Raw genomic sequence first — 15,403 nt, forward strand, 5'->3', positions numbered from 1 at the left:
TGTCTTCTTCACCGATGAGGCTGTAATGAGTGTTCACAACCTGCATACATGGGCAGATGTGAACCCACATGCTACATGAACGTGTGCCTCACAATGAAAAATTATCCTTTATGTTTGGGCTGTCATCACTGGAGGCTTTTTAATTGGACTGTACATTATCTCAGACCAACTTGATGGTCGCACATATCTCATATTCTTGTGAAAGGTTCTGCCGGATATGCTGAATGATATTCCCATTCCTATTTGTCACCGCATTCAATTTCAGCATGACAGAGCCCCTGTGCATTTCTTCAGCAGGTGAGGATACATCAGCAGGCAACATTTTCCGGCTGCTGGATTGGCTGTGATGGGCCAGCTGCATGGCCATCGTGGTCACCCAATCTATCCCCAATCCGTTTTCTCCTGTGGGAGTATCTGAAGGACTTTGTGTACAAAACACTTGTTACATCACCCAAGGACCTAGTGGGCAGGATTGTTGCAGCTTCAGTGTCAGATGTGTCTTGATGTATCTGGACAAAATTTTATGAGCATCTCCTCTAGTGGGCATCCATTTATAACACGTGACTAAATAACTGTAGTGCCATTCAGTAGCCCCAGATTGCCTTTGCAAGCCCTGGTTCCTATGTGATTACTGATCCTTGATGTACACTTGATGTGCCACGTCAGTTTGTAAACATTTTTCTAAATCACTGTGTATAGTAAATATGCAACATTATTTTTGTTGATGTTTGTGGTGTAAAACCAAGTAGTTGTTTCTTGTCATGAAAAAGAGAACAGAGTAGACCGCCATAATCAGTGCAATAATTCTACCACCCAACTTCCTATCTTTGTCCACAAAGTGGCTGAACTAGATGCCTACTATGTTTTAACTTCATGTCATCACACAGCCTCTATATGAACAGAAAACAGAATATGTTGTGCATTGAACCATAAAGATCATTACATTCATCTCCAAAAGAAGAAAAAATTACAGTGCAAACATATTTCATCGTCGTCATACTCATATTATAGAGGTATCATTGCATCTGTTTGCCATCAGATTTTAAATAATGATACAAAAATTTGTCAGATCAAAAAGAATGACTGTACCGTTAGGGGAGACTGCTTGTGGTTTTACATTTACGGGAATAATGCCCTTTTCTCTTTAGTGCTGTAATTTCCTTGTTTACACCTACCTGTATTTATGGTGTTGTCGTTATAATTATCTTCTTACACAATTCCTCACTGACTATCACAATTATCTTACTACACAGTTCCTCACTGACTACCACAATCATCTTATTACAAAATTCCTCACTGACTACCATATCTATGTTAGTGACTGCATAGTTTCTCTTAATATTTTTAAGGTTATCTACTTGTTTCATTCAAGTAAGTGTAATTTGTATAGGCTATACATACACTTTGGAACTGAACCAGACCACCGACCATTTTCTTGACAGGCAATTATAGGCTGCCCTTCCATCATAAATTCAGGATTGCAATTGAACTGCACAACATCACCTGCCTTATAAGGGCCAGATCCTTGAATATATCCATTTTCTGGTGTTGGTGGTGTATCACATTGTACCTCTGGAATAAAACGAGTAAGTCCAAGTGTGAATCACACAATTACATCATCTGAAAACAAACACTACAGTTAGACACTTATTCTTGTTGCCATACTGCTTCTTTGTAATAAGAAGCCATCATGGAAATTTTGAAGGGATTTTTCACTCAGTATTTACCTTTTTGGATTGTAGCTGTTTTCTACAGAATGATTTGTTGTTTCTAAATTAAAATTATTGAGTACTTCTTGATACACATTATATACAGTATAACTTGATCTGCATAGAGAGCTCATGACATATCTTGTATAACACTGTCCACCAATGAAGCCAGTAACAGAATGACAACAAGAACAAAGCAACAGACTGTTTTAATTAAATATAACATGGCATAAATGATGAAGCTGAGATTGCTATACATAATCAGAAAAATTAATCTAGAGGGATAAATTCTGGGACATTCCTGCTGCAAGATAAAAAATAATAAATGGAATGACTAACATATGTAATGATGAAACTGCAAAAAAAGTGCTGCATATGTTATTACAGTACTTAAATTTTTACGTGTCACTTTCACATGGAGTATGCTTTGTAAGTTACCACCGAGGGCAAATGTCCATTCTACATAGTGGTTTTCTCGTGCACACAAGTCATTCACAAAGTTTTGTGCTGTGCTCATGAGAGGGCAAGCCTTCATTCTGTATTGTCTCCTTTACTACCTTGACATGTTGGCATTGGGGTTGTCCAGTCACCACTGGGCAAGCACACAGCTTCATGAGGACCCCTCAGTCCATAGCCCTGTGCACAGCTGAACACTGCTCGGCCCCCAACTTCTCTGCTCAGAATTGACACTCGTAAATGAGGATCTGTCAGATTTACCAGATCCGCGCACTCGATACCTGTGGACAAGAAATATATCCCATGTTAAGACACTTTACAAAAAATAAATAAATAAATAAATAAAAAAAAAAATTGTGCTCAGATACGGAAGATGATGAGGTTGTGGGAACATAAAAATGCAGTGGAAGGCATAATGAACAGATTATGTAAATACAGATAACTGGAATAATGATTTAGAAGAGGGAAAATGACACTGTTAAATGTAGCTGGTGCCTCCACAGGCTGTGTACTATTATATCCTTATACTCTGAGTGTGTATAATTAAACAGCGTGCATCTCCATGGCCGGCCTGAAGAGGCAGCCTCACACTGGCACAGACGGCACAGTGGTTTGTGGGCATTCTAGTATTGTGCTTGTGCAATGTTACAATAGTCACAAATGCAAAATTTGTAGGACTGAATATCAATTCTCAGTTGAAGTAGTGTGAACAAAAAAAGATACTTGCAAACAGTACATCAGCAATATGTTATGCCCTTGAGTCCTGTCATCAGTGTGTAACAGTACATTCAATTCTCAGCTAGGGCATTCTTTTCTAGGGATCAAATACACAAAATTTGAAAACAAATTTCAAACTGTAGAAAAGGGCCATAGGAGTAATAACCAAAAATAATAGTTGAGCTCACTGTAAAGATCTGTTCAAAACACTGGGGATTTTACCTGCATTGTGTGAATGCACTTACCAAACAGTAGTACACACCAAAAATAACATTGATAATTACTGTACGAACACACTGTGCACGACCATGGAACAAAATCTTGTCTGAACTTACATTTATCAAGAAAGAATAAACATAAAATTCAAAACACCATTTTCTACCAAGGAATAAAACTGTACAATAAATTACTTACAGTAATTAAAAAGTTGCTAAAACAATCTTAATCAAGAAAGCAGTTAAAAAGTACCTGTTAACCCTAACATTCTATACACTGAAGGATTACTTAAATAACACAGACCAGGGGTTCGGAAAAATGTAACACAAATAATAATAATAACAGTAACAAAACATGTAACATTCCACATAATACTTTCACACTATATTTCTTTCCTTTTCTGGAAAGACTTATTCCCAAAGCTGTGTAATGTATAACGCTAACACCTTATCCCCTTTCTGAACTCAACATCTCACTCATTAAAGAAGGATGCTGACTCAGTTTTGTAAGTAAGAAATGGGACGTTGCGGCACACAGAATCATTCTAACCTCAGCTGATAGTGTTTGTAGTATTATAAAACAATGAGACTATAGTGTGAGTAATGTGTGCAGTGACTGGAAATGACAAATGAATTAACAGAGTGGCATCAGCTTTTTTCATTATTAAATAACTTATTTGTAAGCAGTACTGTTCACTAGGAGCAAACCAATGAGGCAGCACTGTTTCAAACAGACTGGCTTAGTGTTCAGCAGAGTGGAGGTTCCATTCTTCTTCCAGCTATTCTGATTTAGGTTTTCCACAGTTTCTTGAAATTATTTCAGACAAATGGTTCCTACTATAGGGCCACAATCAACTACCTGTCCCATCCTTGTCATATTAGACCTGTAAGTCCATAAACATTAGCGAATTACTTGATTTTTGTTGTTCTTAAATTGTAATGCCAAGACATGTGCAATATCCTTGCAAAAGAGATCTATGGATGACTACTACTACTACTACTTTTGCTACAACTAGCTCGTAGCCTGGGATTCACTCCTCTAAGTTCTTGGAATCAAAAATTTGCCAAATGTGTTCAAGTATATTTCATTCATCATCGGATGTTTATTGGAGGTTACCAGCATGGTTCTTTACTGACAAGGATGAGGGTCATACGCAAGGCCTAATATTCTTTATTTCAGAGTCCAAGGAGAGGAACAAGGATACTGATGGAAAGGATAGTGAAATGTCAAGTATTTTCAATAGTCAGAAAACCGGCTGTTTAGACAAATTCTCATTTAGGAGCAGTAAATTTCAGAATTTGAGACACTTATTGATATAGTTGGAAGAGTATTTAAATAAATCATACAGGCTAAAGTAAAGATATGATAAGGGTGCCAGAAAAAAATACCTGATAGAAAGAAAATAATGTCACATGTTTGATCATAGAGAAATAGAGCATGGAGGAAATTCAGCTTACACTTTATAGTAAACAAGGAAAAAATAAAAAATTCAGATATGAATTACGTCTCACACAGAATAAAAAGACTTGTTGTAAACATGTTAACCATTCAAATCTATTTATTAATTATGCTCAAACTTTGGCACAGAGAAAGATCTCTACGAAGAATTAAAGAATCTGATAAATGACAGCAAAACCCACTACAAACTGTTAATGTGGCATTTTAATAAAAAAGTGGGACAAAAACTGAAAAACTTCAGGTATGATATTTTAAACATGATAACAGAAATGGCTGGGGTCCTACATTAGTAGAGTTCGCTGAGAGGTAAAATACACATTTGTCCTTAAAGCATTCATGCACAAAAAATAAAACAGATATTGAACCTGACAAGGACCAATCCTAACTAAATTTGAAATTGACTATATTTTATCAAACAATAACGTGAGGAACAAAATGGCTTTCGAAAAGGAAGATCATGTTGCAGCAAAATTTCTAATATCAAACCAGAGAGAATTTAATGTAGAAAAACATATTGCCTTCATCAACTGCAATATAGCTTTTGACAAAGTCAACAGAAACAAATTATTACAAATTCTGGGAAATGATCATGTTCCCCAGCAATGCATCAGTAATACACCGCTGAGAAGAAAATAAAATAAAATAAAAAATTAGAACACCTGAAAGAGGACACTGATTTAGATCCAGTGATGGTGTATGCCACCTGGGGGATAGTAGATGTACTGATAATGGTTTCAATGTTGGTTCCCATCAGATAGTGCTGTGGCATATCTACTGGAATGCCATCTGTGTCTACCCTTTAAAAGGGAATACCCAGAGCCAGAAGGCTCAGTGTGGTGCTAAAGTGTGAAGCAAACAGGCAACCATGCTACGGAGACAAATACATGCTTCCTACAGTGAACTGAGTGAGTTTCAAAGACGTCAAATTGTGTTCTTCTGAGTCACAGGACAGTCCTTTCAGAGACTTTCCTGGCATCAGTGATAACATGACCACTCCCACACTAATAGATGAGGCTTTTGATGTCTCCACAGCACTGATGCCCATCAGGATTGTCATATTGTAAGAGCAGCAGTGGCTGTTAAGCACAGATAAAAGACCTTGTGAGCCCATACATGTCAACAGAAACTGCTGTGATCCAGTTATTAGTGCCCGCATCTCGTGGTCGTGCGGTAGCGTTCTCGCTTCCCACGCCCGGGTTCCCGGGTTCGATTCCCGGCGGGGTCAGGGATTTTCTCTGCCTCGTGATGGCTGGGTGTTGTGTGCTGTCCTTAGGTTAGTTAGGTTTAAGTAGTTCTAAGTTCTAGGGGACTTATGACCACAGCAGTTGAGTCCCATAGTGCTCAGAGCCATTTTGAGCCAGTTATTAGCAGTGGTACTATGGGCACACACATCTCTTAAAGCTAGTCTTCAACCCAGTCCACAGCACTGACACACACAGCTCAACTGCCGCCATCAGAGGATCACCTGAAAGACGGAATGGAGATTCTGCCTGCACACAGAGATGGTCATTTGCATACACAGCATAGACATTGTGAGTGCTGTCTCGTAGAGTGCATTTGTCCGAGACACACTGGCCCCACCTCATGCCTTATGGTCTGGGGTGTGATAAGCTACACCTCTCTTTCGCCTTTGGTGTTTCTGTAGCTCTTGGTACATGCAAGATGTTTTTATACCCATTCTTGCAACTGGAAGATGATGTCTTGTGCCAACAGGATAATGCTCACTCATACATTGCCCATGAAACTCAACATGCTCTGCAAGATATGCAGCAACTTCCCTGGTCAGCACAATCACACACTTGTCTCCAACTGAGCATGTGTGGGATATGATGGACAAGAAGTGACTCCTGAGACTCATCAACCAACAACTCTTACGGAACTACACGAACAGGTCTGGCAGGCACAGCATAACATATCTCAGGACAGTATTCACCATCTGCACAATCGACTGGGTGCCAGTCAATGTCTGCATTGCCACCTGTGGAGGCTACACCATGTATTAATATGGGTGTTGAAGCATGGGTTGATACCTGGTACCTCAGAATGACTTGTACTATTGATCTGTAAATGTAATAATTTTATGTACTGCATATGCACTGTTGCCACAAAAAATATCAAGTGAACTGGAAACATCTAAAAAGTGTACTAATTTGTTTTCCAACTGTGTATATACAAAATTTACAGAACAAATTTAATGTGTGTCAAGAAAGAGAACAAATTTTCAGAATGGGGTAGAACACACGCAGAAGTACAACAAGAATGTGGCCTTTCACCATTCTTGTCCATTATTTATATGTGTAAAACCATTCAAAAGTGGAGACATATGTCACATGGCTTTATTCAAGTCAACAGAAACACACACACGCACACACACGCACACACACACACACACACACATTATGGCCTTCTACAGGAAATACCAAGTTCAAAGTTAAGATCAGTTTGAAAAATAAAATTCTACAAAGAGTGAACACGTTCACATATTTAGACTATATGAGGTCTGTTAAAAAAATTCTGGAACATTCAAAATTTCATGCCAATGGTGTGTTGGAGTGAAATGTGGTTGGCATCCCTGCACATGCCTGTGTTTAATGTGTAACTGCCAGAAGTTCATTGTTGTATGTCCATCAGTTATTGTTCAGTGCTGTATTGAGTAGTAGGTTGCATTCAACATTTCATGAATTTTGAGATGGCAGAGTTAAAGGAGCAACACATCTGCATTAAATTTTGGATGAAACTCAAGAAAACCTTTACAGAGACACACCAAATGATGCAGAAAGCATATGGTGACAAGTGCTGAAGCCATACTCAGTGTTATGAATGGTTCACATGGTTTAAAAATGGCCAGACAGAACTTAAAGATGACCCTCATTCAGGACACCCTTCAACGTCTACCGACAATGTTTATGTCAGGAGCATCAATGAAATTGCGCATGCCAGTCAAAGACTGACTGTCCGAAGATTACAGAAGAATGTAACATTTCATTTGGATCACATCATCAAATCCGGACACAGCATCTTGAATACATAGTGTTTCCACCAAGTTTGTCCCATGGCTCATGAGTCATGACCAAAAAAAACTTGACCTCAGAGTCTGTGAAGAACTTGTGCTTTTGATCATGTAATTGAGAAAAAGATGTTCCTTAAGAGACTCATAACTAGTGATGAGACTTGGGTGTATGGTTATGATGTTGAGACCAAGGTTCAATCTGCAGAGTGGTTCAGAAAAGGTTCTCCAAGACCAATAAAAGCTCGTCAGGTTAGGTCAAACGTCAAAACCATGTTGATAGTTTCCTTTGACTTTAAAGGATTAGTTTATAATGAATTCGTGCCACAAGGACTAACTGCTACTCGATGGTACTATTGGGATGTGTTGCAACGCCTGTGAGAAAATGTGAGAAGAAAATGGCCTGAAATGTGGCAAGACAATACATGGCTCTTGCTTCATGATAACGTAACCACACATTCATCCTTTTTGGTGCATGACTATTACACAAAAAACTAAATCAATGTGCTGCCTCATCCCCCATGCTCTCCAGACTTGGCCCCTGTGGATCTGTTTTTATTTCCAAAGTTGAAAACTCCATTGAAAGAACAAAGATTTGCAATGATAGACAAGATCAAAGAAAATTTGCAGGCAGTGGTTTGCATGATCCAGCAAAAGGCTTACCAAGAATACTTCCAGAAGTGGAAATGGCATTGGGAGCAGTGCATCAATCATGGAGGAGAGTATTTCGAAGTACACCATGAACAATAAGTAAAAGGTAAGCGTAGAAATAGCCTATGAACAAGTCCGAGAATTTTTTGAACAGGCTTCATAAACTACTCTTTAGAAGAAACAGACCTATCTGAAAAATCCATCGGCTGTACAAAAATAAAGGGAGCCATGTTTATGATGAGCCAATTACCTGAATGTGTGATTCATTTTAGGCAACATCTTTTAGGACAACACGATCCCATTTTCAAGTTCTTAAAATTAATTTGCCATTACGCACAGTCAAAAATAATAAGCACATAACAAACACGCAATGTCAATCATATAAAACTCTCCAGTATACATATCATGGCGTAAAGTACATAATTACCAGCAGCACTTAACAATTATCCATGGTAGTGTTAAGTGCTACCAGTAATTATGAAAATGTATAATGGAGAGTCTTACATGTTGAACAATGCATGTTTGCTACTTCCTTACTATTTTTCACTGTGCCTAATGGCAAACTTATTTTAGGACTTTGAGAATGAGATCATGTCATCCTTAAATATGTTGTGTTAAATAAATCACACATTTGGACAACTGCAGTTGCCCACACTGATGCCATGATACAGTTGTACTATGCCTTCACAACAGAAAAATTGTAAAGTATTTGAAGACTTCTTTAAAAGTTTGTGTAGTTCACGAGATGAATCAGAAACACAGACAGTTGATACTGAAAATAATGACATTTCAGAAGTGAGCTAGATGAGGGGTTTAAAGATATATGAGGTCTGAAAAAAAATTAGAAATAGTAGAATATGCCTGTGACATTACTGGGACTGGATGTGCTGGGTGAGTGCACATAAAGGACAGGTTTTGCACCTGGGTCTTCCACAGGTATACAACTGATATGGCAACATACTGGGAGTGTGTTTCGCATCAGGGGGGACCAAGCCGTATTGCAGTTTGGGTGAGCAGTGTGAAACCACTTTGGGAGAGGAGGGAAGGATTTCTAGAACCAAGTTCCTTATTTCTGGACATAACCAAAGATAGATGAAGCCCTGTTGGTAAGGATCTTGGATTTATTACACTCACTTCCCAATGCATTTTCACCCTAATGGTATTTGTTGCTGATAATAAAAATCAGCTGGACAGTGATTTCTGCAGTCATACTACAAGACACAAAAATAATTTTCATGTAGATTTTGCCCCCTTGTGTAGGGTTCAGAATAGAGTTATATACGCTGTTGGGAAGATATTCAACACACTCCCAACTAATATAATGCAAAAAAATTGGGAATTACTGACAACATACAAAACATACTTCATCAGCCATTCTCCCTACAAATTAACTGAATATATAGGTACAAGGATTGAAAGTTTCTGTTAGTTTTGTGGGACGTAGCAGTGTTTCTTGTAAATCTGCTTAACAAGTTGTATCATACTGTAAATAGTGCTCAGTATTTACAGATGTAATTACAAATTTTCCTTGAAAAATACCTCTGTAACCAAGTAAACATTAAACTACCAATAGTAGATAACTGAGGAGGAGCCACATTTTTCAAACTAGGAGCTTTCTTTCTAATTTGTTTGACTGAAGGTAGATAGCATAAGTATCAATAACAATAACTAGTGTAATAATAGTTTATTGTTATTACAGCATAAAGATTATGTTTTTAAGACTTTTTTCTTTTGTTAATGTACACCTTGACTCTTTACACATCTCTGCAGGTTCTTCCTATTGATGGTATCTACAGAACATGGGTGAATGAATGAATTATGTGGTTGGGTTGTTCCACATTTTACGATGAGGCTACTTCTTTGCAGCTGATTTGTTGGGATGGCTGGAGAATTAGATGGATATGAGAATATGGCACACGACATCTATTTGTGAATTATTTGGTGGGTAGTGCCTGTTTATGAAGGCCTTACTAAAACCTGCGTCATACTGAACAAGTTATCGCTCAAATTGCAGATGTGGTAGCCAAAGGTGCCTGGACTAAATGGAAGAGATATTTTTGTGTGGAAGGAAGGGCAGCTATCAAAGAGGAAACACATGATGAACGGTGGAATCTATATCAGGTTCTCATGGAATGAAGAGAAAGGTGAAGGGGAACACCAAGAAGCATGTCATGCTGAGCAGAAGGACCAGGTAAAATGGACAGAAGAGAGAGGGTTGAGATTGTGGAGGGATGAGGATAGTGTGTCTTGGTCCTGGGTATAGGTCAGGAGGATATCATCAATGAACCTGAATCAGACAAGGGATTTAGGATATTGAGTGGCTAGGATGGTTTCCTTAAGATGTGTCACAGACATATGAGGGTGCCATGCAGGTGCCCATGACTCTGTCAGGGCTTTGTTTGCATATCTTCCCCTTAAAGGAGAAGTATTTGTGAGCAAAGATATAGTTGGTCAGATATACAAGGAAGGAGGGGTGAGGTGGTGGTACTGGAGTCAGCAAGTTTTTGGATAATGTAGTGCTTGATGGCAGCAAAGCTACAGGCATGGAGAATGTTGATGTATAGGGAGATGGTGTCAACAGTGACAAGCAAGGGTCCAAGGAGAAGGAGTGGAGATGATGAAGAAAGTAGTTTTGTTCCTTGATATAGGAATTCAGTCTGGAAAGAGAGGGGGAGTGTAACTGGGGTGAGCTGGAAGGTAGATGCATTCTTCAAACTTACGGATGTTCATCATGCCAAAACCACAACCAACAGAGATGCCGGAAGAAAGTATGGACTTGACAGATTTACTGTGCGACACTGGGTGGCTTCAGAGGAAAAACTGAAGAACAAGAAAATCATTAAGGGGATCAGAATGTGGTAAATATCTGAACTTGAAGCTATGTGCAAAATAAAGGGGAAAGACAGGATGCCTATGTCACAAGAAATAATCCAACAGGAGGCCTTGGAAATTGAAAGTGTCTTAAAAGTGCCATAAGGAGAATTCAGTTCGAGGACTGGTTGGTGTCAGCAGTTTATGCAGACGAATGGCCTTGCTCTCCAATGAAGTACACAAACAGAATCCAAGCAGATTTTGAGGATAAACTGGTTTACTTCCAATTGTACATCAACCTGTTGCAAAAGTGTCAGTCATCAGACTGAAAATGCTGATGAAGTGCCAGAATCTTTTGTCGTGGTGTGCAACATTATAGTAGACATGAAGTGGCAAAAAGTATCCCATTAACAAGAACCAGGAATGAAATGAAAAAAAAAAAGAAATAGGATAACTGTGATGTTAGCTATTACATCTGAGGGGAGAAAGTTACCCTCTTATGTCATTCTGAAGACAAAAACTATGCCCAAAGAAAACTTTCCTAAAGGCTTAGTATTTGCTGCCAAGGAAAGGGCAGGATGACAATGGAATTGATCATTGACTGGCCATTTATTGTTTGAAATCACAGTCCTAAGGCAGTGCTTGCTAAGAGACCTATGCTACTTTTTGATGCTTTACATAAAAAATAAACTTGCTGCACAAAAGACAGACCTTATTGTAATGCCTTGAGCTATAACTTCAGAATTACAGGTGCTAGATGTAGCCATAAACAAGCTATTCAAAGAAAATCTTCAAAAAATGTATTCAGATTGGGTCCTGGAAGAAGACCATGCCCTTATACCATCTGGTAAGATTAAGGATCCATTAGTCACCAATGTGGGTAAGTGGATTCTTGTTTCATGTTTCTCCATGTCATCAGATTCAATCATTGAGGGGTTCAAGAAATGCTGAATATCAAATGTGCTGGATGGCAGTGAGGATGATGTACTGTTTGAAGAGAACGAAGAAAATTATGGGAGTGAGAGGAATGAAGTGAACACTGGTACTGTTGAGAGTGATTAAGACAAAATATGGTACCAGTACATTAGGTGAAAATCTGTAGAATCATATGTTACAATAAATTGGGCCAATTGGTACTTCGTATCAACCTTTTTAAGATGGCTGGTGGCTGAAATGTGTTGGGAATCAATAAAATATTTGTAGTCCAAACAAATGGTTTATTATAGCATATAACTGCAAATATGATCACTGGATTTCATTTTGCATCCATATAACATATTGTTGAAATACTAAATGGTAGGCAACCTCAGATGATCTTGTCACTGCTCCTCTCACAAATGTAATTTCAGTGTCTCCACAGCAGTCCACAGTTTCATTCTGGTGCACTAGTGTGGGAAGAACATGCAGGAGGCACTTCAAGTGGGCAGTACCCCCAGGGGAGATCACTAGAGAAGGCAGTTTCCAGAGTCACCAGTAACCAGCTGCACTCTGTCTGATTATGCCAACCACCACCACTCTACCATGCCACCAAGTGGACCATGACAATCACCACCACCACCACCACCATGACCACAACTGCTACTGCTGCTGCCACCATCAGCACAGCCCTTGCAACCACTAGCAGACATCCTGCATGCTAGACAGCTCATAATCTCAAGAGAAACTGAGGCATCTACCATGCCCATGCCACTGCAGCCACATCCACGTGTTTCGTGGCTGCCTACACTGAAGACAATATCACAGAGGTGCCATTGTGTGTCTAACATCCAGGCAATCACAGCACCTTTCAGTACTTCTGTCAATCCTAAGGTGTGGCAACACAAATGCTGCCAGAGACCCATACATCAGTCCAGTTGGACAGCTCCATAAGTCCAGTAGGGCAGCCTCCTCAGTCTCACCACAGACCATGAGAGTTCCAGGCTCTATACCACCTGGCAGCAATAACAGTGACATACAACAGAAAATGAAAACTGGCTAGTTGATAGTGCTGCCAGTTCCTACAGCTCACAACCAAACTGCATCAAACAAGACATGATACGGGTCATGGTTCTTATGTTACACCACTGCACATAAGAGGTGGACTGCACACTGGCCACAGTGACTTGCTAATACTGATTTGCCTTTGTCATTATGCTCTTGGCTTGATCTAGTTATGACAGAATATGCTGCACTCATTTTTATTTGTGAACACTTTTCAGAATCTCACTGTGTTTGCTATAGATGATTGTTCAGGGTACTACCTGACTGCCCATCAGTACTTCCCACTTTTGTGAGCATCCCAATCAGCACATTGATCATTCAGTACCCACTGTATTTGTGCCTTGTACAAATATTGTATATGATCAATCAATAACTGTTCATACAGTTACAAAATAATGAACTTCTACCACAGAGAAAAAGATCGGAATTACACTAACTGAAGCTTAGTCCAGGAGGTTGGCAAAATGACAGGATGTGCAGGAAGCAAGTTTCCATCTCTGGATTTCAGAAAAACCAATGTTGGATGGTAGGGTGTAAACAGTCCATCAGGAAAAACTTGAGTCACATGTACCACAACCTGGGAAACTGGGTACTCGATTCCCAAGGCAGGCAGTTACTTTGTGTCTATTTAGGCATTCAACTGATCATGCAGGAACACAGTTCATAAGTAATATGAATTGTCTGACATGTTACTGTGTCTTTAATGTTGTAAGATATACCACAGTTCGAGCTGGAGTACATGATAGTGAGTGGTTGTGTAAGGCATGCTTTGCAGTGGGAACAGTTACAGTGTTAGGAAACAGCAATAATGATCAGTGAATGCCATTTGGTTTGACAGGGACTTTTGGAGAGACTATTTCATTTCAGGGTTTGACCTGAGAAATCTCAGCAGAATAATCCATTGAGTCATTTGAAACCTGGGTGGTACTATGTTAAAATAAGGTTGCTTCTGAATTTGCTAAATTGGTCCAAAAGATAATTGCCCAGGAGATTTGTTTGTGTACATGATCAGGGGGGTGGCTGTGACAGATTACTAGTACAGGTTTTAAGGCACTTGCTGTTGGACCAGGTATGTTTATCAGGGATGTTTAGGCTGTAAGTTAGGAACTGTTTGACACAGAAAGGCAACATCTAGGAAGGTGGCTTTGGTTATGAAGGAAACCATGAAATAAATTGATAAAAAGAGTTAAGTTGTTGCTTGACATGAACAGTTCTCTTTTACTCCAAGTTCAAGCCACATGAGATACCACGAGGGGCCTAGGATTTTTATGATTTTCAGCAGCATTATTTTTAGATGATGAAATTTCCCTTTCAAATAGCCAGTCCAGATTGGCATAGTTGTGAACAATTTTGGATAAATTTGATAGAAGAGTTCGTTTTCAGTAGTTGCTATGCTGCAGACATCACTGTTGAGTTTAATGAGGCTGGTCATCTGGTCAGTAGGATATGTGCCTTAGCCTATCTGTGGAAGTTGTTGAGCAAAATGTGCTGTTGTTTCGTCTTTCGATAGTTCAATTCTCATATTTTTTGTTCATCACAGTACTTGTATGAGTGGCCAGAGATGTGATCTTTTTTAAGCATGGACTGATCTCATCTACTGATACAGACTTGGGGATAACTGGAAGTGTTTGGCGAAAATCTCCTGAGAGTATGAGGAAAGCTCCTTCCTCCATTTCAGAGTTTCCTCACAAGTCTTTTAATGTTCTGCCCATGGTTTTGAGTGATTTTTTATGTGCCATTGTGCATTCATCCCAGAAGATAATTTTAGTTTGCTTTAGAAGTTCACCCCACCCAGATGCTCTTGAGATTTTACATACAGGGAATTGTTCTTTGGCTGTATTCAACAGTAGTTGTAGGGTGGAACTGACAGTTCGTCCCTGTTCCATATGTGTGACTGCAATGCCAGATGATGCCAGTACAAGTGTGATGTGTTGTTTAGCATGTATTTCCGCCAGCAATAGATTTATTAGAAATGTTTTCCTGGTGCCATCTGATGCATCAAAGTAAATAATTCCACCAGTGTTGTTGTCAATCTGGTCCATGATAACGTTGTAAATTTCTTTTGATTGTTACTGACTAGTGGTTTGTTGTGAGCAATGTATTGAAGTAGTTCATTGATTTTATAGCTTTTTTTCTTAGTAATTTCAATGTTTAGCCCACTGATAGCATCTCATCATGGTGTTTTCATTGTTATACTAAGGTCTGGTTGTTTATTGCTAACCATTTATCTTCTAAGTGAATGAGTGTTTAATTGAAGATGTCATCGTTGAATGCAATGGCCAGTTCAGGATGAGCTTGTTGGAGTTGGTGCAGAATGAATCATGCAAACTCTTTGAAGGAGTCCCACAGCTATTTTAGATTTGATAGTTTACATGTTGTTAGAAGTATGGCAAATAAG

The 15,403-nt window shown here is 39.1% G+C and overlaps 1 protein-coding gene across 1 annotated transcript in view; it reads right to left on the reverse strand.

Annotated features, from left to right (window-relative positions):
• The window catches only part of LOC124620018, a gene marked incomplete at its 5' end in the record, with an annotated part of 235,959 nt that overhangs the window by 11,552 nt on the left and 209,004 nt on the right, over positions 1-15,403 (reverse strand). The window contains 2 exons of the mRNA XM_047146685.1: positions 1,402-1,572; positions 2,267-2,446. Of these exons, the coding sequence (XP_047002641.1) occupies positions 1,402-1,572; positions 2,267-2,446 (351 nt within the window). The remainder of the gene's footprint in view (positions 1-1,401; positions 1,573-2,266; positions 2,447-15,403) is intronic.

This window comes from Schistocerca americana, chromosome 6, assembly GCF_021461395.2.
Source record: "Schistocerca americana isolate TAMUIC-IGC-003095 chromosome 6, iqSchAmer2.1, whole genome shotgun sequence".
NCBI lineage: Eukaryota > Metazoa > Arthropoda > Insecta > Orthoptera > Acrididae > Schistocerca > Schistocerca americana.